At 36.2% G+C, this 23,415-nt stretch overlaps 1 protein-coding gene across 1 annotated transcript in view; it reads left to right on the top strand.

Annotated features, from left to right (window-relative positions):
- Positions 1-1,009: 1,009 nt before the first annotated feature.
- LOC131439478 (breast cancer anti-estrogen resistance protein 1) overlaps positions 1,010-23,415 on the top strand; it is a 238,313-nt gene continuing 215,907 nt past the window's right edge. Inside the window, 1 exon segment of the mRNA XM_058610531.1 lies at positions 1,010-1,623. Coding sequence (XP_058466514.1) covers positions 1,393-1,623 — 231 coding nt within the window. The 5' untranslated portion in view covers positions 1,010-1,392.

Raw genomic sequence — 23,415 nt, 5'->3', positions numbered from 1 at the left:
TTCCATCTGAAACATTTTCTTATGTGTTTTGAGTTGTTATATAACAAACAAGTAAAGAGGATCGCTAAATGCTGCCGCAACATTATTTTGATGGTACGAGAAAGTGACTTGTAAGGATGTTCCAACGTATTGTGCAATATTTTGTTTAATGTTCACAATACATGGCCAGATGGAAGACGGCTTTCGTTCTCATTCAAAATCCGAGTACTTTGTAGAATGTCAGTACTCCTTCGCCAAATTTGAATGCTGGGTGCGAGTTGAATGTTTTTACTCCCACAGCATCCCGGTGGTTTCCGCGGTAACTCCGCCAACATTGTCTGTTTGCTTTTGTTGCTCGGATATGGTTCTAGCCAGAAAAAAAAATTCTGAAAGTGCGCATGTCGTCACATAACGGTGTTGTAGCAAACATAGGAGAGAAGATGTGTGCGAACATTGCATTAACCTGCAGCATCGTATCTGCTCTCTCAGCGTTTCAAATCGTTGTCGCGTAAATTGAACCTACCGGAGTAGAGCGGTTCAAAACGAGTCACCTATCGGAGTCAAGTCAAAATTATAGTACTCTCCTTCCCAAACTCGCGATATTTTGTACCCAGGCTTTATTCAGTAGAAAATCGGTATCGCACATTTTAACATTTTTTTTCCGTGGTCGATACCACCAACGCCTCTGACGTTGATGTAAATCTAGTTTTCCATGAAACAGCATTTTGCTCCTAATGGAAAATTCTAGCATAATTACTGCTTCGTAGAATTCACGGGGTCTCTTCTACTACGCAACGCCTATACGCTCTGTTTGCGATAGACGCTAATCCCCAAACCACCACCCATTTCGGGTAAACTCATTTACGGACCCCGGCGGGCATCGGTGGAGAAGTTCTTTTGTGAATGAAAACGAAGTGCTCTTGTGATTGCCACTGGAAGCTGGAACGAGAGCAGACACACACCGACCGGGTGAGAAAGAGAGAACGTTTTGCAGGTTTCGGTCAGATAAAAGCAGGCAGGTTGCATAGTATCGAATTTTCCTCTGCTGTGAAATCGTAGGTTTGCGTGCAGAAAATTTCGGGTTGATGGTTTGTACGCCGTATTTTCCAATTCTTGCTTCATCCGCTAATCCAAAGAATTCCTACAATGTGGTGCGAAAAGATGTCGGTATGCTGTGAATAACTCGACCTCAATTGGGGTAGGGCAGTGCGATGAAAATCTAGCGGAAATCGACACTGATCGCGGGTGTGTGTATAGGAAATAGTTCAAAAAGTGGGTTTCCGGTTCCAGCCACGGTTTTAATCCAATTATATAATCAGCTGTTGCTAGAAGTTTTCCAAAGAAATAAGATAAAACGATTGCTTACAAAGAAACATCGTTGTGTAAGAAGTAGTGCCAAGCTGCCAAAGCAATATGGGATCATCACGTCCAACGTTGGACTATCTGCTCGAAATGAGTGAACCAGAGTCACGTTCCGGTTCGCCGGCCGGTGGTCCCAGCGTCGAAGAACAGAGACACCATCCGGAGAGAGAGGACGAGGAAGACGGTGGCGGCGGCGATACACAAAAAGAGCAAAAGGACACCGAGGACGAGCAACAGTCAGGCTCGGTTTCGGTTTCATCAACAACCGAGCCTAGCAAAAAGGTACGCAATGAAAAGGCAACTGTGGCTTTCACATGTTGGCGGAGATTGCCATGGTTACAATGGCAGTGAATTACATGTCTTTTTCATTGATCATTAAAACGTTTGTTGTGTTTTTTTTGTCCGAGGAACAGGCGGAAATGAAATGAAATTATGCCGCATTGAATGCTTTGAGAGGGTTCCTAAAGTGTTTTGCGTTTGTTTCACTATCGATATGCAAGGAGAAAATCGATATAGGAACGATATGGTTTTCAATACTTAAACAAACTGATTTTTTTACATGAACATGTTCATGTGTTTGTTTTAGATCAGTATCATGAAAAAAAATGTTTGTCGATAGTATGCAGTTTGTTCATCTGTTGCCAGCTAAGCAATTTCAGCAATTAACACCAGAAGAATTGCTCCGATTTGAATGAAATTTTGTACACGTCTGGCAAACCAATAATTTTGCATAAATAGAGAGACTGATTCGATTCAAGAATGGTTTTTTTCTCAGGAAGGATACAGAAAATGGTGTCGGAAAAATTATCCTTCTTTAAAAAAAACTATACATTGAAAGAAAAAAGTTGTATACTTTTTCAAGAATTAGAGGAAATATTCAAAATCGTTAAATTAAAACAACATATAATAATATTTTTGCAAAAATAACTTTAAAACTTTTATTTCTAGGCGCACAAAGAAATCAAGAACGCTTCATTTGCTTTTCATAAGCTTAGCGCATCAATACAGAGTGTGCAAGTGTCATCAAATTTGAATTCTACGTGTGGACATGTTGATATCGAAAGCTTTGAATATAAAACTAAAGTGTGTTACTTTATGACATTTACGACATAAATGTCATGGCCTGCTAAACGCAGAGAATTGGAGCTCGATTAAAATTTGATGCGGCTGCGACCAATTAATGTTGTTTGAAATTGAAAGATGGCTTTTTGGTCAATTGGTTTCTTGTCAAAACATTTATTTTTCGTTAACGGCCAACGTTTCGAATATTATACCTTCATCTTCAGGGCAAATATTTGTAGTCGATTTGCCCTGAAGGCGAAAGTATAACCTTCGAAACGTTGGCCGTTAACGAAAAATGAATGTTTTAACGAGAAACCAATTAGCATTAGCATTAGAGACCGCCCGTGTGTTGCTACTCCGTTATTGATCTGGACCAATTGAGATTGCAAAATGATTTTTTGAAGTAACATGTTTGGGAATAACACATTGTTTCACACTGTGCAAACTGTATTGAACCATGCATGCTGATCAATACCGACGCCGGCCACGTCCGAATGCAGATCTACTTGGGAGGGAAAGGATTGTTAGTTCGATGCATGTTGCTACTAAGAACCGAGGAATCCTCTGCATTCCCACATGCATCACAGGAGAGGATACTTTGTTAGTAAATGTTTTAATAATGTTATCATGTGTTTATTGCTCTGGGTAGCCGGCTACCAAGAATGTTTTAAAGTATTATCGTTTTATGTGTTACTTTGTGCTGGCAATATAATGCACGAAACAGTCAATCTCTGAAATTGACAAAACTCCGGACAGCCAGCTGTCGAGTATGCAGTCACTCGTTTATGCATATACCTTTCGCGTTTTTTTAGTCATGCAAAAAAAACACATTCGGATTGATAAAAAAAGGTATCATCTCACTGCTAGGTGGATTAAGCACGATTTTATAAATGAAACTACGTGATACAAAATAAACGAGCGAATAGGATTTAGACAAAAAAGTTGATTCATTGCATTGAAATATTCTAAACAGTTATTATAAAATCATTTTAAATCACCAAACAAAGGTCAACAGGTTCACACGCGTCTTGATTCTTTATTATTTCCGCTTTATTTTTTTAATTATTTATTAAAATTATTAATTGGTTATATTAGTTGATCTGGGCAGCCGGCTACCGAGAAAAATTTTTATTTACTGTTTGAAATATTAATATCAAGTGTTTTTTACTATGTATTCAATATACCGATACATGCCATCTCTGTTATTAACTTTGTAATATAAACGGATTTGCGCAATGGTTGATTTTTATAATTCATTTTATAATCCTGAAAGACAATCAATAACATGGAAGAAGAAATCATTCCTAATAAAACTTTTCTACGAAGCTAGACGGAAATTGATAGGTTGAATAAAGAGATGATTTAGTAAAATAGAGTAATCAGAAGTAAAACATTGAAAATATCTGATAACTGAAAGGGAAAAGAAACTCCTGCAATTGTCGCCTTTTACGACATGGAAGCAGGAACCCAGTGGATCTATTTTTGGTTCATTTTTTTCCGCCGGATTCCACACGGCATCTAGGCTGGTACAGTCCGGAGAGAGCTAATAGGTACTATCAATCTCCTAGTGGACCCCAGCCCCTGAATGTTTTAACGAGAAACCAATTGACCAAAAAGCCAACACGCAGAGGAAAAAACTGTAAAATAACTAAATTTTGGGGTTCATGCAACGATTTGTTTATTTTGTTTACTGAAATAGTGACAAAAGAAAACCTGATTTGATATAGCAAATATTGCTGCTTAAAACTACAAAACATGATAATCAATTTTTTCAGTGGATTCGTTTGTTTCAATAATTTTTTTTATAAAAAAAATACAAATATTTTACTCGTGCGTTCCTGTCAATTACTTAACAAACAATTTCACAGTTAATTCAATTTGAAAAAAATTGTTTTAAATGAACTAACCTTAGATCACGTTACAAACATTTAAGTTGAAATAAATGAACTTTAATTTAGTTATATCAACTAACGCTTTTATTTGTTATAGGCGTACATTTTTGTTTGTTTTCACGAATAAAATGATTTCTTTCAAACTAATTTGCATGGTAATTTTGGATACTACTATTATTTCAATTTCAATCAAACACTGGTATTTCAATTAGAATCCAATGTCTTTAGGCTTCATCAGTCCGGCCAAGATCCCTGCATCACAAATTTTTTTGTAAAGAAAGCGTGTTATGAAATATTATGCCATGTTCAAAAATATGATTAATTATCGATACATACGACTGAATTGATGGAACTCCCCCAGGAAATGGAAGAATTTATAATTATAAAACACGCACAAACTTTATCCGCGAGAGAAAAAATTGCTCTGGTTTATATGAAATAAAACTAATACAGTTCAATTAAACAGTAATCTTAGTTGTATCTTTACACAAATAAGACCATAGATCGATTGAACCAATTTTTTTCTTGATATAAAAATATAGCAGGATCGAATCAACAAAGAAATTGCCTATATCATCAAATCAACTTTGGTTGACGTGTAATAAATAGTTAGTTTATTTCAACAATAAAATCATCCGGAACAACTATTTTTTTTACCAGACAAAAATTTTTTTTTCGAAGGAGAAATTAGTTCAAAACAAATATAATTGTTTGTTAGAAATCATCATAAATCAAATTTGAGAATATACTTATAGTTTTGTTATTTTAAACATGCTATATTTCTCTGCGAGAACTTTAAACTTGTTTAAAATAACAAAACAGTCAGTACATTTCTAAATATGATTTCTGTTAATTTCTAACTAGAATATGATTGTTTTGAACCGATTTATTCGTTCTACATCAACAATTATGTCTGTTTGATTTCAAGCAAAATTCTGATCCTGATGGCTAACGAGAACAATGATTTGTTTCGACTGATCTTATTGTTGAAATAAACTGCAAGTCAAAAAAAAGTTGAGTTGATGTTATTGGCAACAATTTTATAATCTTATTTGAGTAATGATACAACTAAGTTTATTGTTCAAACAAGCCGTATCAGTTTTGCTTCTTATAAACCGGAGATTATTTCTCTCTTCTAAATAATCAAAAAAGTTTGCACGTGTTTTAGAAGGAAAATTTATGTGTTACTTTCGTTTCCTTGGGGCTTTACAACACATCCAATGTATGTACGGATAATTCAAAATATTACTAAGCCTGCATAACATTACATAAGACTTTTTTTTACCGACCTGACCTTGACCGACTGATGGAGCACCGATTCATTGGATACAATAAAAATTAATATACTTGGAGCTTGATTGTCATATGTGAACAATTCGATCGTCCCTCGACAAAAGGGCCCAACTGCTGTTGAAAGCATTTAACAATTTGGAAGTAGATAAGAATCGAAATAAAATTAGTTTTGAAGATGATCTTGAAAATTAGTTTGAAAGAAATTTTTTGACAAAAACAAAAATGTATGATTTTAACAAACAAAAGCGTATGTTGAATTACTAATCATTTTAGGTTTATATCTTATCATTTAGTTCAACTGCTAAGCTTATAAATGCACTGTAAATATTACCTTTATCTAAAGTTAGTTAATTTTAGAGTAATTTTGCTAGTTAAACTTACTATGAAATTGTTTGTCAAGAAATTGACAGAAGCGCAGAAATAAAATATTTGTTGATCTTATCAAAATATTTATTGAAACAAACTAATTTCTGAGAAAAATCAAATATCTAGTTTTGTTGTTTCAAGCAACAATATTTGCCATATTAAACTAAATTCTTTTCTATCACTATTTCAATAAAATCAATCATTGCTTGCAACCATTAATTACTTTTACTATATTTTTCGATAGTGTGTGTATGTAACAAAAATGTGCACTCGTTTTACTCGGAGATGGTTAGAGATTCAAAGGAAAAGTATTATGTTTCCATAAGTTAATGTAGAAATCCATCCAGATCCGACTTACGAAATAAAGGGTGGTGTGTATAAAATTGCAACCTGTCATATAGAGCGATCATGAAAAAATTTACAAGATCTTCTAAATTTGATTCAAACTCTTTCAATTTATAGGTTATGCTAGTTGCTGACCAAAGGAACCAAGTTCAGTTAAACCGGTTTCCAACTGCCGGTTCCGGAAGTACCGAAAACTCAAAAAACGGAACAGTCTATGTTTTCTCAGAAACAGCTGACTGAAATACATACTTAGATTGAAATAAAAGGGCCAACGTATATCAAAATATACTGCATTTGACCTTTGTTCGGATCTCACCTCCGGTCACCGTCATTTAGAGCGAAAAAGCAAAAAATAAAACGAAGAATTCCTAATCACTTGGGTCAAAACTGTTAAAAATTGAAACGCCTATCGTGTTGTATTCGTAATTAATGAAAACATGAGTTGTGTTTTCAGATAATGAAATTGTGGATTGTCAAATAACATAAACGAGTTCATGTGCGACAAAGTTTTTCTTGTGCCAGTCGGCGTAAATGAACCTAATCTAAATAAACTCTTTCATATTCCATTGAAATAATGTTTATCATGTTATCATTGATGATATTTCAATATGAAAATGTATTATACATAATTCATCAGTTTAAATGTATTTTGCTGACAATCAAATTTTAAGTGTCATGCTAATTGAATATTAACTGTAATGCATTTTGACTACTGTTTGATTGATGAAATTTAAGTGTAATATCAATAGGATTTAATATGATACAATTTAATTTAGATTTAAAGTGATTTACACTTGCAATTTGAGTGTCAATCCGAAGTTAAAACACATCAGTCTAAAGTGTCGATTTTTATCAGTGCACGTTTTCAGTGTACACGCAATCAAACGAACTCTTTTGTTACTATAGTTACAATTAGGGATGTCGGAGATTTCGAATTACTCGATTGTTTAATAATCGAGTATAATTTTGAAACTAATCGATTGAAATTTATTCGATTGTCTGGGCTATTAATCGATTACTCGATTATACATTCGATTATCATTACAGGATCTTTTAAATTATTCGATTAGCTCAGTAATTGAAAATTAATTTTAAGCTTATCGATTAAATATTACTTGATTATCTGGGTTATTAATTGATTACTTGATTAATTAGTTCTCACCTAGCAACCTAATAATATAATAATCAGGTTCGAAAATGACTCAAATTTCACTTCACAAACTTTGAAACTAGGTTCGAAACAGGTTTTAAACAAACAGTTTGATATCAGTTAGGTTGGAAAGCGACTTAGGTTCAGCATCAAGTGAAAACGACATAATATTAGTACAAATGTCACATGCCGTTAACCTTAAGGACGCCAGATTACATTTTAGAGCAATCAAACCACAGACTAACAGACACTATGACACTATGAGTAAATTTTTCTGAAAGTAAATCTTCGTGAGGCACCTGGTCCACCTATATTGAACTATGCGAACTATTCACCATCGGTACACCCCTTGTGTTATGTAAAAGTTTGAAAAATTTTTTCCCGTACCAGACTCGAAAAAACTCCCGAAAACCGGAAAAAACCCGAAATTATTTTTTCGCAAGGCACTTTAGTTTTTGACCCTTCACAAAAATTTCTATACACAGAAAAGCCACTGATCGCAAAACAACTAAAATATTACTTGTTTTACTGAATTTGATTGATTGAAATTTGGTACAACTAATCCATTGGTGTTGTAACTAAACTGTCATTTTTGATTTATCGTACTGTCAGTTTAGCAATGGCACCCACCACAAACGAGTAATGAAACGTTACATTTGAACAAAGACATACACCCTAAGCGAGAAATGAAACGTTTCAATGAGGTGTAACTCGTGCAACAGAGCAATAACACAATCCCAGCAAAGTTACCTATATGCATGAAATCACTAAATATTTCAGTTATTTTAACCAATTATTCAGTTATTTGAACTAAAGACGTTCTCTGTGCGGTGTTGAATCAATCCACATTTTGAGCAGTTCTGTTGGGAGACGAATTTGTTTTGTGCATCGTTTGCAGTGTGAGTTTCACTTCAAACAAGGGCAATTACATCGCCACTCCTCTGCTGGTCGTTTGCATTGGAGAAAATACAACAGAAAGTGAACAACAACCTTCCACTTTTAAGGGCTATTAATGTTTTCAAAAGAGCTTTAAGATTTATTCAACTGTTGAAATATGCACATCGCACATCGCACCGAACTTCGTATCAAATGAGCGCAAATAAAAGCTAGCGTCGTCACTAACACATTCAATGATGGGCAATTCTGTCACGCTATGGAGAAATAAAAGAATTGTTGTGGAACACATCTTTATTCCAGTTTGGGTGTCGTTTGGAAATATTCCGCGTGGAATGGAAATAATGTCTTAATGAACATGCTCAGTTCATACACTCAGTATTTTCTCTGGTAGTATTCAAGAAATTTTTCAATAATTGAGATTCCTGAAAATTGTGTAATCAATCAAGGATAAAATCTTTGAAACTGTCATTATATTAGATAAGACTGATGAAACCTGGTGCCCTGAGTATTAGACGAAACTTGAAAACTTCCATGCGATCTTCGAATTTTAATGTATGAGGTGCTGATGAATGCTAACTTCCACCTAGCGATCGTCTTAATCATATTAGACTTTTAAAACAATTACCGGGTTGTGTACCAGACACGACTGATGGCGATGACAGTAAAAATGCAGTAATTGAAACACTAACGAAAATATAATAATGGTGAAGGTAATGATTCTAGGTTCTAAATATAAGGAATAATATTCTTCACGGAATATTTCCACTGATTTGTAAAACAACTCTTGCTTAAATATTTATTATTTTAGATAGCGCGTACGTTATTAAGAAGAACTATTTCTATTATTTCCTATACGTTCGTTGTTTGTTATCATATATGAATTATAATTACATAATTTTAACCTGTATTTGTCATTTGCCGGAGTTAATATCGGGACTTAAAAGTGCACAGTTTGAGTTTCATCAAGCCAATTTCATTCGTATTCACGTCAATCCGATTATGTCTCTGACATTACCCACCCGTCTTTTTTCATCACACGACGAGGTTGATACGATTGGCAATGGAGTGGAGTAGGTCACTGATTGTCAGTAGTCCGATGAATGTGATTAAAAGTCTTTCACTAAAACTTTACCTTCAAGGAACAAGATCTACACTGGATCACCTACCCAATTCCTTATTTTCCACACTAATTCAACTGACTCAATGTCGCTAAGACCATGTTCAAAATCGTGACACACATTCTTGTGTAATCCATCGATTGTACACCAATCAATAATATATGGAGGTACCTTGATTTATGGAATGAAATCATTCACAATCGCTTCATTATTTGTTTACTTGCTTTGCATATAAGGGTAGTGCGTCTATCAATTTTTTGTTTTCATTATATTGACCAATCTAAGTAGCTTCCAGCACTTTCTAACATAGTTTTCATATCATATTGTAACCCTTTCGGTTATGCTACCAAAGACAGATACACTAACAGCAATGTAAATCCGCAAAAGTACCCTAAATCTGTAAGTCAATTGTCTCGGTTGGTTAAATGGCCGAGACACTCGGCACCGTACTGTCCCCGCATAGATTGGATGGAAAGGAGAAAAACAATTATCGCGTAACCCCGAACCAAACCCGATCGGTGTTGGCTCACGGCCAAAGACCGCGGCACGATTTACCACACCAACCACGACATAACACACCTTTGACCATTACTGGACTGGATGACTGTTTGATTGTTTGTTTGAACTTTTTGGCTTTGGCTGTTGATTATTTCACGTTTGGTTTATTTTTATCGTCCACCTTCCAGACCAATCCCGTTCCATGCCCGTGCGATTCTGGTTGGTGTCGCGAGAGTCGACAATTCTGACGGCATTCTAATGCTCAGTATATCGGCCATATCATTTAGAACGAGCGACCCGCAGCGAATGGCGGTAGATTTGACTTTGAAATTCTGTCTCTGCTTCAACCCTCAGCGGTTAATTCTCCGGGCATGTGGTAGGTCATTTTTCGGAGGCTCGTTATGTTGAACAAAAGCCCTTACCGCTCTTACAGAACACGTGTGGTTATAATAATAATCTGGTTGAGGCTTCGAAGTGACATTCGAGATGACACTGCATGTGTGCACAGTTGGCTCGAACGATAGAATATTCTACTACGATGCTGAAGAGAGCGAGATGTCGAATAAATAATTCAGATTAATTCGAGTGTCACCTTTTTTTTCGGGAACTAAAATGTGTTGTTAAGAAGATAACTTAAACAAGCGATAAATTTCTCGTACAATAACAAATACATAAATTGTCGGTTTTATGGGGGAATAAATTGAAGATTAATGACACCGGTGGGCGACAATGAAATGTTCGTGTTCCCAGGTGGCATTGAAGGCTACTTCCACAGACCGTCAACTGATTGCAAACTATACAACAGAAAGTTCTTTGAAGTGTTGAAGCAATGTATCTTTACAACTACTAATTTGAGATATTTCGACGAAGACCGAAAAAACGGACCTCCCGTTCGATGGGTCACGGAAATTTATTTAGATTAACTAAAACGAATGGTATTGTTAGCGTTGAACTCGCTTATATTACTGTTTCCGTATGCCGTCTCTTATATTAATTTCAATCTCCACACAATTTTGCAGAATTCGGTAGTTTTTTACCGAATTTGCAACAGCTGAACTTTCGGTAATTCAATTGATTACTGACCGTTAGGTAATGAGAGTTTTATTGAACTGTCAAACAACCACCGAACAGTTTTGCAAACTAAATGGAATCGCCTAACGAATAGTTCGGAGATTATTTTGTTTTTCTTTTTTGATAAAATACTGAACTTAAATGGATTTTTGGATTAAAAAAACAACAAAAATTCTTCACTTACGATTATGTGTTTCGGTTGCTTAATAGTTAGTTGAAGCAACTGAGACCGTTTTTGCTTTGATGCATTTAGGTAACTTTGCTCGGAGTGTGTCACTGCTCAGTTGCACGAGTGACACCTCATTGAACCGTTTCATTTTCCATGCAGGGTGTATATCATTGCTCAAATGTAACGTTTCATTACTCGTTTGTGCTGCGTGTCTTTGCTGGATGTCATTGCTAAACTGCACGCTTAGAAAAAGTAACTCAGAGTTTAAGTACTAGTTACTCATTTTCAAATAATTCATGGAGACGTCAAAAATTGAGTAGTTACCATCAATGATAATGAGTAACTCTTACTCTAAATTTGAGTTTAACGCAAGATCTCGTTTTGCCTTTCTCGTATAGAAAGGTTATGCAATCACTGTGAAAACCGACTTTTGAACCAAGGCCCGGAGGGCCGAGTGTCATATACCATTCGACTCAGTTCGTCGAATACGCAAAATGTGTGTGTGTGTGTGTATGTAACGATTTTTGCACTAACTTTTCTCGGAGATGGCTGAAGCGATTTTCACAAACTTAGATTCAAATGAAAGGTTTTGTGGTCCCATACAAAATTCCTTAACATTATGTGAATCCGACTTCCGGTTCCGGAATTATGGGGTAAAATGTGCAAAAATGGGAAAATAAGTGCACTAACTTTTCTCACAGATGGCTGAACCGATTTTCACAAACTTGGATTCAAATGAAAGGTCTTGTAGTCCCATACAAAATTCCTGAATATTGTTTGGATCCTACTTCCGGTTCCGGAGTTATGGGGTAAAATGTGAAAAAAAAAATGAAAATAGCTTTTCTCATAGATGGCGCGACCGATTTTCATAAACTTAGATTCAAATGAAAGGTCTTGAGGTCCCATCTAAAATTCCTGATTATTATTTGGATCCGACTTCCAGTTCCGGAGTTATGGGGTAAAATGTGCAAAAAAAAGAAAATATGTGTTCTAACTTTTCGCATAGATGGCTGAACCGATTTTCACCAACTTAGGTTCGATTGAAAGGTCTTATGGTCCCATGCGTAATTCCTGAATTTCATACAGATCCGACTTCCGCATCCAGAAATATAGGGTAAAGTGTATTGAAAATTGTATACCATCACCGAAAATGGGGAAAAACCTTAAAAAAATTTCTAAATCGACCTCAAATCTTTTTCAATTGATAGTTTTTATCAGTAGACGGTCAAACAAACCGATTTCGGTTATTCTTTTAAGAATGGAAGAAAATTTTTTTTGTAGAATACCACAGTATTATAAACTGTGTTCTTGGTTCTGCCATCGACGCAGATGTTGTGTCCAGGAGTGCTCCGTATTGTGCTTCAGAATGGAAACGAATATGTCCAAATGTCATTTATGAGGAATATGTATATGATTGGTGCCTAAGCATTACTGAAATGTAGGTTAATGTGCGATTGACACACTACTACAAGTGACCGCCACTTGATATGATGTCTCGAAGTTACAAATCAATTGTAAACAGTTTGGGGACGGGTATAGCGTGATGGGATAGTCGATGCCTATCACGCAGCCCGCCTGGGTTCGATTCCCAACCCCGCACATAGGGTCAGATAGATTTTCTGGTCCGAAAAGGCGAATGACCTTAAGATGTTAAAACCTCTATAATTGAAACAAAAAAAAATGTAAACAGAATAATAAATAAACACAGCACGATTATTTTAAATATTGCGTATCAATTACTGAATATTTTAATACAATACACTCAGAAAAGGAGCAATTTTCACGCAAATTTGGTATATGCGGAATAAAATTTCAGTCAAAATTTGAGTGCTAATTACTCTATTTTTGACACATTAACAAATAGAGCATTACTAATTAAATGAGTAGATTTTACCCAAACATCGTTTCCAGTGGAAGAAATCAAATTTGAGTAAATAAGCACTTACTCTAAATTAGAATTGTTCCACTTTTTTTGTAGATGTGTGAGATCTTACTCATTATCAAGTAACTATTATTAAGCGTGTGCCAGCACGATAAATAAAAAATGACAGTTTAATTAAAACAACAATCGTTCAGTTGTACCAAATGGAATAAATCAAATTCAGAAAAACAACTAAAATCTTAGTTGTTTTGCGATCGCTGGCTTTTCCGGTATCTCAATACATTCGATTATTTTTTTCGTTCGATTCATAAAAAAACACTTACTGAAAATTTTAATAACTGTTAGACAGCTATTTTTCACGACAATCAGTATTTACAGTAGTTCGGTAATTGGAAGACAATTATGATATCAGGTGTACAACTTTGCTTCCGCCGTTTTCCGAAAGGTGGCTGTACCGGCTGATGCTGGTTGAAATACATAGATGATAATGCCTTTAGAGTGAGTGTGTACAGTACCTAACGAATTGTCATCGCCGTTTCAGTGACAGTTGTACTTGTTTTCGTATTATTCACGCTCGAAAATGTCTGTTTATGTACCCAATTCTCGCCATTTGCGGGAAGTTTTACTTATCTGTTACAATTCGAAAAAAAAACATAAACTGAAGCGCATCGAATGCTTTCAGAAACTTACGGTGATGCTACTCTGAGTAAAAGAACGTGTCGGGAGTGGTTTCAACGTTTTAAAAATGGTGATTTTGATGTCGAAGACAAACATGATGGTGGAAGAGAAAAAACCTTTAAAGATGAATAACAATTTACTACGAGCTCTTAAAACCGGGTGAAACCATCACAGGAACGCTACCGAACGCAACTGATGCACCTTAGTCGCGCGCTAAAAGAAAAGCGGCCACAGTATCAAGAGCGACATGGCTAAGTCATCCTCCAATACGACAATGCTCGGCCTCACGTCGCAAGAGTGGTCAAAAAGTACCTGGAAACGCTGAAATGGGAAATCTTGCCCCACCCGCCGTATTCCCCAGATGTCGCCCCTTCTGACTTCCACCTATTCCGTTCGATGGCACACGGCCTGGCAGATCAACATTTTCAATCGTCATAGCGTCAAAAAAGGACTCTTGTTTTTGAGCCGGGATCCGAAAATTTCCGGAAAGATCGGAGAAAGTTGTCGCGATGGACAATACTTTGAATAATACATCTGTAAGCACTTTTTTGCAAATGCAAAGTTGTACACCTAATAAATACAGACAATATGATTTTACCGTAATCGGCGACTATTTTTATTTAGTGTATGAATTGTAATATTATTTACAGAGTTCTGTATTGAAAACATTCTGTAATGAAAACTGTAGAAATTGCTTAAGAAAGGTTGCGCATTTTCAAGCTTTGTAGTCTTGTAGAATATTGTAAAGAAAAATCATAAACTGTTAAAAACTATTGTCTCAAAAACACCAAATCTCTAAGGCCAAAGATGAAAAAGAAAACAAACATGAATTGACCTTCGAATTGCTCCCACATCCACCGTATTCGCCAGATTTAGCTCCCAGCGACTACTGGCTGTTCCAAGACCTGACAAAAATGCTCGCCGGTAAGAAATTTCGCACGAATGAAATGTTAGAGCAGCGCTGGAATGATTGTGTTGCTCTTGATGGAGATTACGTTGATGAATAAAGTTAATTTTGAAACAAAAAATCATGTTCCCTTTGTTATGCCCGGGACTTTTCAGCCCATGTAGTACCCCAGATTTTGCAACGGAACGATACACCACTTTAGTCAACTGTTCTTGGTATAAAAAGTCAACTACAGCAGAAATATCAATTCGGCAACTATTTTCGATTATTGATTTCGACAATTTACCATTTTGCTCCAGTTTTTCTTGTTTTAATAAAACAACAAAAGTCAACGAAAATTGACCAAGTTTTCTTGCGTTTCATGAAGTGCCCTTTTTCAATACGTATGTTGTCATAACAAATCACTTCTGAAAAGTTTATTAAACTCGAAGAAACGATGTTCTCCGCAACACTTGTTCATATCACATTGGGCGAGCGTCACATGATTAGTAAAACGATTTCACTTTCACGCGCAGCCTACTTTAACTGTTCAAACATATATAAACCATTGAACAGACTCCAACAAACTTAAGCCTCATCCTTCATCCAAACCGAATTTTTTTTACTTCCTGAAAACCGCATCGGAAACTTGGTTCGCTTCCCATTTCGTACCTGTTCCGCATCATACCTTTCTACACAAGACGAATTAATACGTTTAAACACCATGACGTAGTTGGAGTAAAGTGAAAGCGTGAAGAATTGCTTGTCAATTATGCACACCGCAGAAGCTATTAAAAAAAAGTCGCATTGCCCAGGTAGAAAAGAACTATTAACAGGGAGGCAGAATAAATTATAGAGATCAGTAGTTCAAAGGAATTCTATTAACGCTCGCTGCTCACCTGAATGCATAAATAAGCGACGAGAATGACGGTGAAACGAACGGACAGTGGCAGTGGTAGAACAAAATAACAACATTTCCTTGAATTGGAAACGCCGCCGCCGCCTTCTGACAAGAGGCTCTTGTCGTCGTCTGCGCCACGGCTGTCAGATAAGTACCGGCGGCTCGTACCTGTCCGTTTGAAATTTGAATTGAATATAAAAGGGTGATGAATACCTTTTGATCCGTTCCTTGAATTTTCTTGTTTATTGGAAAGAATGAAAACCTTTCCCATATGTGGAATAACTAGCTAATGTAGGTATAAAATTCTTTCATTTTTTTTTGAAATTTTAAAGCTTATACAGATATACCGGAAAGGTAGTTACTGCCAAATCAAAATTTTCCATTCAATTCCTTTATGGTCAGAGGCTTCTCGGTGTACAGTAACAGGAGTAATGGAAATTGTTTTCTTGACCATACAGTTGATTAAAGCAGAACTATAGTTTTTAAAATCCCCTATTTCCTTTTTTTACGATGAGAGTCTATTCACATCGCTTACTGTTAAAATAATTCCAATTTGGATGGAGCTTCATACTCGTATTCAGTATGGCAAACCAGTAATTTTCACGTACAGAAATTGATTCGACGCAAAATTAATTTTTAAAAAGAACGAATGCATTTTTTGCATGCTCTCTCATTCAAAACGTTGTAACTCGTTTTAACTGGTACATGTACAAAAATGATTCACAAGAAGAAGCAATTGGAAATCAGTTTGACTCTCTAAAACTGTTATACTTTGAAAAGAGATGAATGGCCTTGTGAAAAATGTGTTCACTGTGAAACAAGTTAAATGTCTAGTTAACCGATAGAAGAAAATTGAAAACCAGAGGGAAGTAAACATATGTTTCGTAATATTTTTATTTCAAACTAGTTAACGGGTATAGCATGATGGGTCAGTTTGATAACCCAGGTTCAACTCTCGAATTCAGTTTCAAAATCCAACTACAGAATTCAGTTCCTGAATCCAAGCTCCGTACCATGGTATGCAGTTAAAGTTTCGATTTCAGAATCCAGGGGCATTATGTGATCAAGTCGAATCGACTTTTTCTAACAAGCGCTCGAAGAAAAGACATTAGGTTTCGAGTACCATAATTCAGTTCCAGATTCCGAATTCAGTTTCTGACCACAGACCCTAACTTAGTTTCAAAAACCAGGTCAAGAGTTCAGCTTCTGAACTCAGCTCAATAATCTAGAATTATTCCGAAGTCAGTTCCAGTATCAAGGTTCAGAATTCAGGTTCAAAACTGTGTTCTATTCCAGAACTCAGATTCCGAATTTAATGTCATAATCCAGATCCAGGATTTGTTTTCTCAATCCAGGTCAAGCTATTGAATCTGAATTCAGATTCAGAGTTACGATCCTAAATTTGAAACTGAATTTGGTTCAAAAATTCTGTCCCATAATTTAGGTTCAGTTACAGAATCCAAGCTCAAAATTTTGCTACAAAGTTCAGTTCTAGGATTCAGTTCAAGGATCCAGGTCCAAAATTCAGATCAAGAATTCTGGTTTCTATTTAGATTTAGATTCAGATTTCTGTTTTAAAATCCAGCTTCGATAATCAGCTCTCGAATCAACGTCATGAATTCTGTCTTGGAACTCAATTACAGAATCAAGGCCTTGAATTGGGGTTTAGAATTCAGTACCAGTTTTTTAATTAGTTCAAGAATCTGCGCTCAGGATTGATCTTCGGAATCCAGGTCTAGAATCCAGTTCCATATCCAGAGTTCTGTTCTAAAATTTAGCTTCAGAATCTATTTCCAGAACTCAGCTCCAGAATTTCCCGAATCCAGACCCCGAGTCATGATCGAGTATTCAGTTCCAAATTTTAATTCCTGAACCCAGTTTTTGAACCCAGGAGCATTATGTAACCAATTCGTATGGGCTGTTTTTTAACAAGCGCTTGTACAAAAAACATGTAATTTTGAGTTTCATAATTCGGCTCCAGATTCAGAATTCTGTTTCAGAATCCAAATCCAGAATTCAGTTCAGCGTTCAAGTTCGAAAATCCAGAATCAGAATTTTGTTCCAGGATCCTGATTCAGAATCGAGTTTCAGAATTCGGTTCAAGAGTTCAATTCCGGAATATTAAACTCCATAATTCAGTTCTAAAGGGTGATTTTTTAAGAGCTTGAGAACTTTTTTAAACAATAAAACGCATAAAATTTGCAAAATCTCATCGGTTCTTTATTTTAAACGTTAGATTGGTACATGACATTTACTTTTTGAAGATAATTTCATTTAAATGTTGACCGCGGCTGCGTCTTAGGTGGTCCATTCGGAAAGTCCAATTTTGGGCAACTTTTTCGAGCATTTCGGCCGGAATAGCCCGAATTTCTTCGGAAATGTTGTCTTCCAAAGCTGGAATAGTTACTGGCTTATTTCTGTAGACTTTAGACTTGACGTAGCCCCACAAAAAATAGTCTGAAGGCGTCAAATCGCATGATCTTGGTGGCCAACTTACCGGTCCATTTCTTGAGATGAATTGTTCTCCGAAGTTTTCCCTCAAAATGGCCATAGAATCGCGAGCTGTGTGGCATGTAGCGCCATCTTGTTGAAACCACATGTCAACCAAGTTCAGTTCTTCCATTTTTGGCAACAAAAAGTTTGTTAGCATCGAACGATAGCGATCGCCATTCACTGTAACGTTGCGTCCAACAGCATCTTTGAAAAAATACGGTCCAATGATTCCACCAGCGTACAAACCACACCAAACAGTGCATTTTTCGGGATGCATGGGCAGTTCTTGAACGGCTTCTGGTTGCTCTTCACTCCAAATGCGGCAATTTTGCTTATTTACGTAGCCATTCAACCAGAAATGAGCCTCATCGCTGAACAAAATTTGTCGATAAAAAAGCGGATTTTCCGAATGGACCACCTAAGACGCAGCCGCGGTCAACATTTAAATGAAATTATCTTCAAAAAGTAAATGTCATGTACCAATCTAACGTTTAAAATAAAGAACCGATGAGATTTTGCAAATTTTATGCGTTTTATTGTTTAAAAAAGTTCTCAAGCTCTTTAAAAATCACCCTGTAATTAGGCTAGATAGTTCAGCTCTAGGATTCAGTTTAAGAATCCAGGTCCAAAATCCACATTCAGAATTCAGGTTTCCAATTCAGTTACTGAATACAGAAATCAGATTCAAATTCAGTTTCAGAATACAGCCTCTGAATTCAGTTCCCAAATCTACGTCATGAATACAGGCTAAGAACTCAGTTCCTGAATGCAGTTCTAGAACTAAGGTCCTGAGTTAGGGTTCAAAAATCAGTACCATTTCAGGAAGTTAGTTCTCGAATCACAGCTCATGATTGATAGCCGGAATCTAGGTCAAGAATTCAGTTCCATAACCAGAGATCAGTTCTGAAGTTTCAGGTCGAGACTTCTGTTAGTTTTAAAATCCAGGTCCAGAACCAAAAAATTCAATTCTGGAATTCTGTTAGAAAATTAGGATTCGGGATTCAGTTGCACTTCAAAATTCGATTGCAGAACAAAGCTTCAGAATTCAGATCCAGCTTCAGAATTTCCAGAATCTAGGTCCAAAATTCAAGCTCAATTCCAAAATTCAGTTACAGGATTCTGGTCCAAAATGTAGATTCAGAATTCAGAATCAAATACAGTGTAAGTTTCTGAATTTTAACCTAGTTCCACCCATGAGCCTAAATCTGGACTTAGATAATCGAGACTTATCATAGCACTGGTCCTGGTCTTGTATCATGGATTAATATGAACGATTCGTTTTATTCATGGTAACGTCATCCGGTTATGCCTCTGACTTCACCCACCTACCATTCGCAGATTCTCTGCGTTTACTTTCTCTTCTGATTATATCTCCGCTATTATACAAATGCTCGTTACATATTTAGTACTGTTAGAAAAAATAAAACATTAGCTTTCGTTCCACATAAATATGTTGTAAGTAAACGTGAAAATTAAGGAGTTATTAACAAAAGAGAAAATGAACAAAGAGAAACTCTCATTGGTTTATGTGACCTTATGAAACTTCGTTCACGTCGGAATGTTTGCAGATTTGAATGAAACTTTCTGGACAGGCAGACTTTGTCCCAAATGTCACTTTTTCCCTAATTGATCTAAACTGTCTTTTGAAAAGGGTTCAAATTCAAATAATTATTGTCGAAAAATGATTGCAAATTCTTGGATGACCGTATTTATATGCATCTCAGTTCCCATAAATTTTGTCCTTTAAAGTGATTGGAAAGAGCAACCTTTATTAAAAACCTGTTTTAATCCACCTAGTGGTGTAACGATGCCTTTCTCATTAACATTTCACGAGAAATCGATGCAAGTTTCATATTAGACATTTTGAATAACTGTTTCCGGAACCGAAATAGGGAGACCGTCACCGTTTCACTAAGTTTTACGGGCCATTAAATGGCCAGGCCTACAAGTTCGAATAGTTTTACAATATGCTTGAAAAAATTTCGTACTTTTTGTGTCGTATCGTGTATCGAACATAAGCTATCCATATACATTTGTGTTGTACGCATGTATTTGTAATGTTTTTTTATGCTCAGCTCACAGCATGCTGTGCGTTTGGCTGTCAGCTTTCGGTTGTTTACTTGTTTCTGCGGTTGAAATTCTTCGTTTTCAAAATGTCGCGTATTGAAAAGGAAGTGAAAATTAAGGTTCTGGACACATGGCCAAATGAGAAGGGTATTACTATGCGAAAATTAGCGAAGCGGTTTGGAATTCATCATACCATCATTAAAAAGTTTGGGGAACACTATTCTTTGGATAAGCTACCAGGAAGAGGCAGAAAACCCGGCTCTTCCAATCCGAAACTGGACCAGAAAGTGGTCTCCCTAATCATGAAGAACAAATCAATGTCAATACGTGATTCGGCCAAAAAAGCAGGAACGAGTGTCGGAATGATCCAGCGTATCAAGAGGCGAAATCACCTGAAGCAGAAAATCTCGAAACAAAGTATAGAACAGAATAAGCAAGCAGCAACAAGGGCCCGGAAATTGTATTCGCGTCTGTTGCAGTGTCCGGATGCATGCGTTTTGATGGACGATGAGACTTATGTAAAGGAGGACTCAAAAACCCTTCCAGGTCTACAATACTTTACTGTCGTCGTTGGGAGGGATGTGAGCGATGCGGACAGGTCGATTCAAGTGGAGAAATTTGGTCGTAAGGTACTGGTATGGCAAGCAATATGTTCCTGTGGTTTGAAGTTAACCATTTTTTACACTACCGGAACTATGAATGCAAAAATCTATCTATCTGGGTGTCTGCAGAAGAGATTGCTGCTTTTATATAAGAAACATAGTACACCTCCGCTGTTTTGGTCGGATTTAGCGTCGGCTCACTATGGCAAAACTACTCTCAATTGGATTGCGGAAAAGGGTATAAATTTCGTTAAGAAAAATATCAATCCACCAAATTGCCCTCAGCTTCGACCCATCGAATGTTACTGGGCAATCGTGAAGATGGTCTTCAAAAAGACTGATAAGAAAGCTAGGAACATGCAGGAGTTCAAAAAAATTTGGGCTCGAGCGTCCAAAAAATACGATGCAACACTTGTCCGGAACTTGATGAAAAGTGTTCGATCAAAAGTTCGAAAATTCGTGAAGGAATAACTTAAAATTCATCCGGTTTTCATTATGCTCAAGTTTAACCTCGTACAATAAAGGATCAATTTTTAGTTGGAATAAAATATCGTTTTTAATCATAATTTGAAAGAAAAATTTATGAATAGATTATTTTTGGTACACTCCTTATCGTTCAGGCTTACACTAGTAAATGTAGTAAATGAATGACTTTTCTCCTGTACATCAAAACATCCATCCGTCATGGATGGATTTTACGGAGTACACACTAAATAAAAACACAAATAATTAAAAAAATTCATTATTTCATTTTTAATATTGATTATAGAGACAAAGACTTTGTTTCAATTCCAGTTGTAATTCTGCACTTCTGTTACTTTTGTATATGAAATTCAAGCTAAATAGGGTATTATTTTTAAATCATACTTTGTAATTAAAAATCAATTTCGGGTGCGATATTATTTATGGTTCGGTGATTATGATTTATCCCTACCTCAGCACCGTATTCAACAAAAATTACTCATCGGTAACAGACATTAGTTCCTGTGCTAAGATTCTAGTTTCTTCAAAACGGTTGAAAACTCGGGCTCATGTGTGCTCGGAGCCGATCGATTCGCTTGTGTTTTTAAAATCGAGCTCCGGTGTTAGTTTTCATTTTCTTTACCACATGTACGAAATCGAACACCGCACACAGCGTGCTTCGTTCGTAGAAGCGGTGTTGTGTTTTCTTCTTCCGTACTGCCGCAAGTACGTATCGGTGTGCTTTTTTAGACGTTGTGAAACGTTAGACACTCATTTATGGAATAATAAGACCTTGTATTTGATTTTAAGTTTGTAAAAATCGACCAAGCCATTGCTGAGAAATATGTGCTCGTTCCTTTTTAGAGTTTGTGACTACTATTTCCGGTGCTTCCAGAACCGGAATCTGGGGACAGGTTTAGCCGGAATGGGTACGTTAGGCCATCAACTGACAAGCCGTATCGATTCAAACTGATTTAAGCCCCAGCAACTTGAAATGTTCAACACTCTCTATCGGAACCAGAAGTCGAATCCAGATGAAATTCAGAAGTTTTTTATAGGAACATAAGACCTTTCGTTTGAAAAAATTGGGGAAAATTGGGTAAGTAATTTGAAACTGAAGCTTTTGCTCTAATCACTTTGTAAATCCAAAATTTTTCTAAAAGATTAAAAGACCTTTCATTTGAATCTAATTTTGTGAAAATCGGCTCAGCCATCTCCGAGAAAAGTTGGTGCACTTATTTTCATATTTTTTGCACATTTTACACCATAATTCTGGAACCGAAAGTTGGATCCAAACAATATGAGAAAGGCAAAAACCAATTAACGATGTTAAACGGTACTTTGTTTCGAACCGATTACAATAATATATGAGAAAATCATTAATCCTGGGTCGATGGTTTGAAATATAGGGTGCTATTGAATAATAGATGAGCATACAATTTGTGTAAGAAAAAAATATTGAAATTAGTTGTCTGATTTCTAATTTGAATCTAACATTTTATGTTTGTGTCAAAATAAACGGAACACAACTCTGAAAATCCAACACCAACAACAAACGAAATTTCGATCAGCTCCCATCAATCAAATAATCGAGTTCTTACGTGCTAGCAATCATTATCGATCCTTCCAGCTACCGTCAGAATTCGACCTTGACTGACCGCGCCGCCGCACTGTCGCGCGCTGCTAATACCTAAAGATACCTTTTTCGATTTTGTTTTCTATACATCATCAGGTTGTTGGAGAGATCGACAGAAACCATGGAAAACGCCATTGTTGTTTTTGATTGTATTGCTCTGTTCCTCGATACTTCATATGATCGGGCAGTCGATCGGGAAAAAGAATTAACGAAGGCAAACAAATTGTATTATGTGTGTTTCAGGAGTCTTCGAACGAAACAAACCGTCTCCGTTGTAGCTACAGGAGGCCACACGAAGGAACAGGTTTTAATACCGGCGGAAGGGTTTGTTGAAGATAGATATGGTGTCACAGCGCATGTTTGATTGACTTTCTTATTATAGAGCTTCGATAAGGGCGGATACTTCAAAGAATGATCGATGATGAAATATAGAACAGCTAGGTGAGAACTAAAACAGGTCAATATTTTTTTAGAGTACGTAGGCAAAATAGTTAATGTACAAACTAAAACACACAATCTCATTAAATGGTAGAAGAATGCAAATTAATTCTATTATCTATAAGTGAATATTTTCTCGTGGTGTAATAATGATGAGTGATGTCGTTA

The sequence above is a fragment of the Malaya genurostris genome, chromosome 3 (genome assembly GCF_030247185.1).
Source record: "Malaya genurostris strain Urasoe2022 chromosome 3, Malgen_1.1, whole genome shotgun sequence".
Lineage (NCBI taxonomy): Eukaryota > Metazoa > Arthropoda > Insecta > Diptera > Culicidae > Malaya > Malaya genurostris.
The sequence above is the reverse complement of the archived record's forward strand: the minus strand, read 5'-3'. Positions and strand labels throughout refer to the sequence as shown.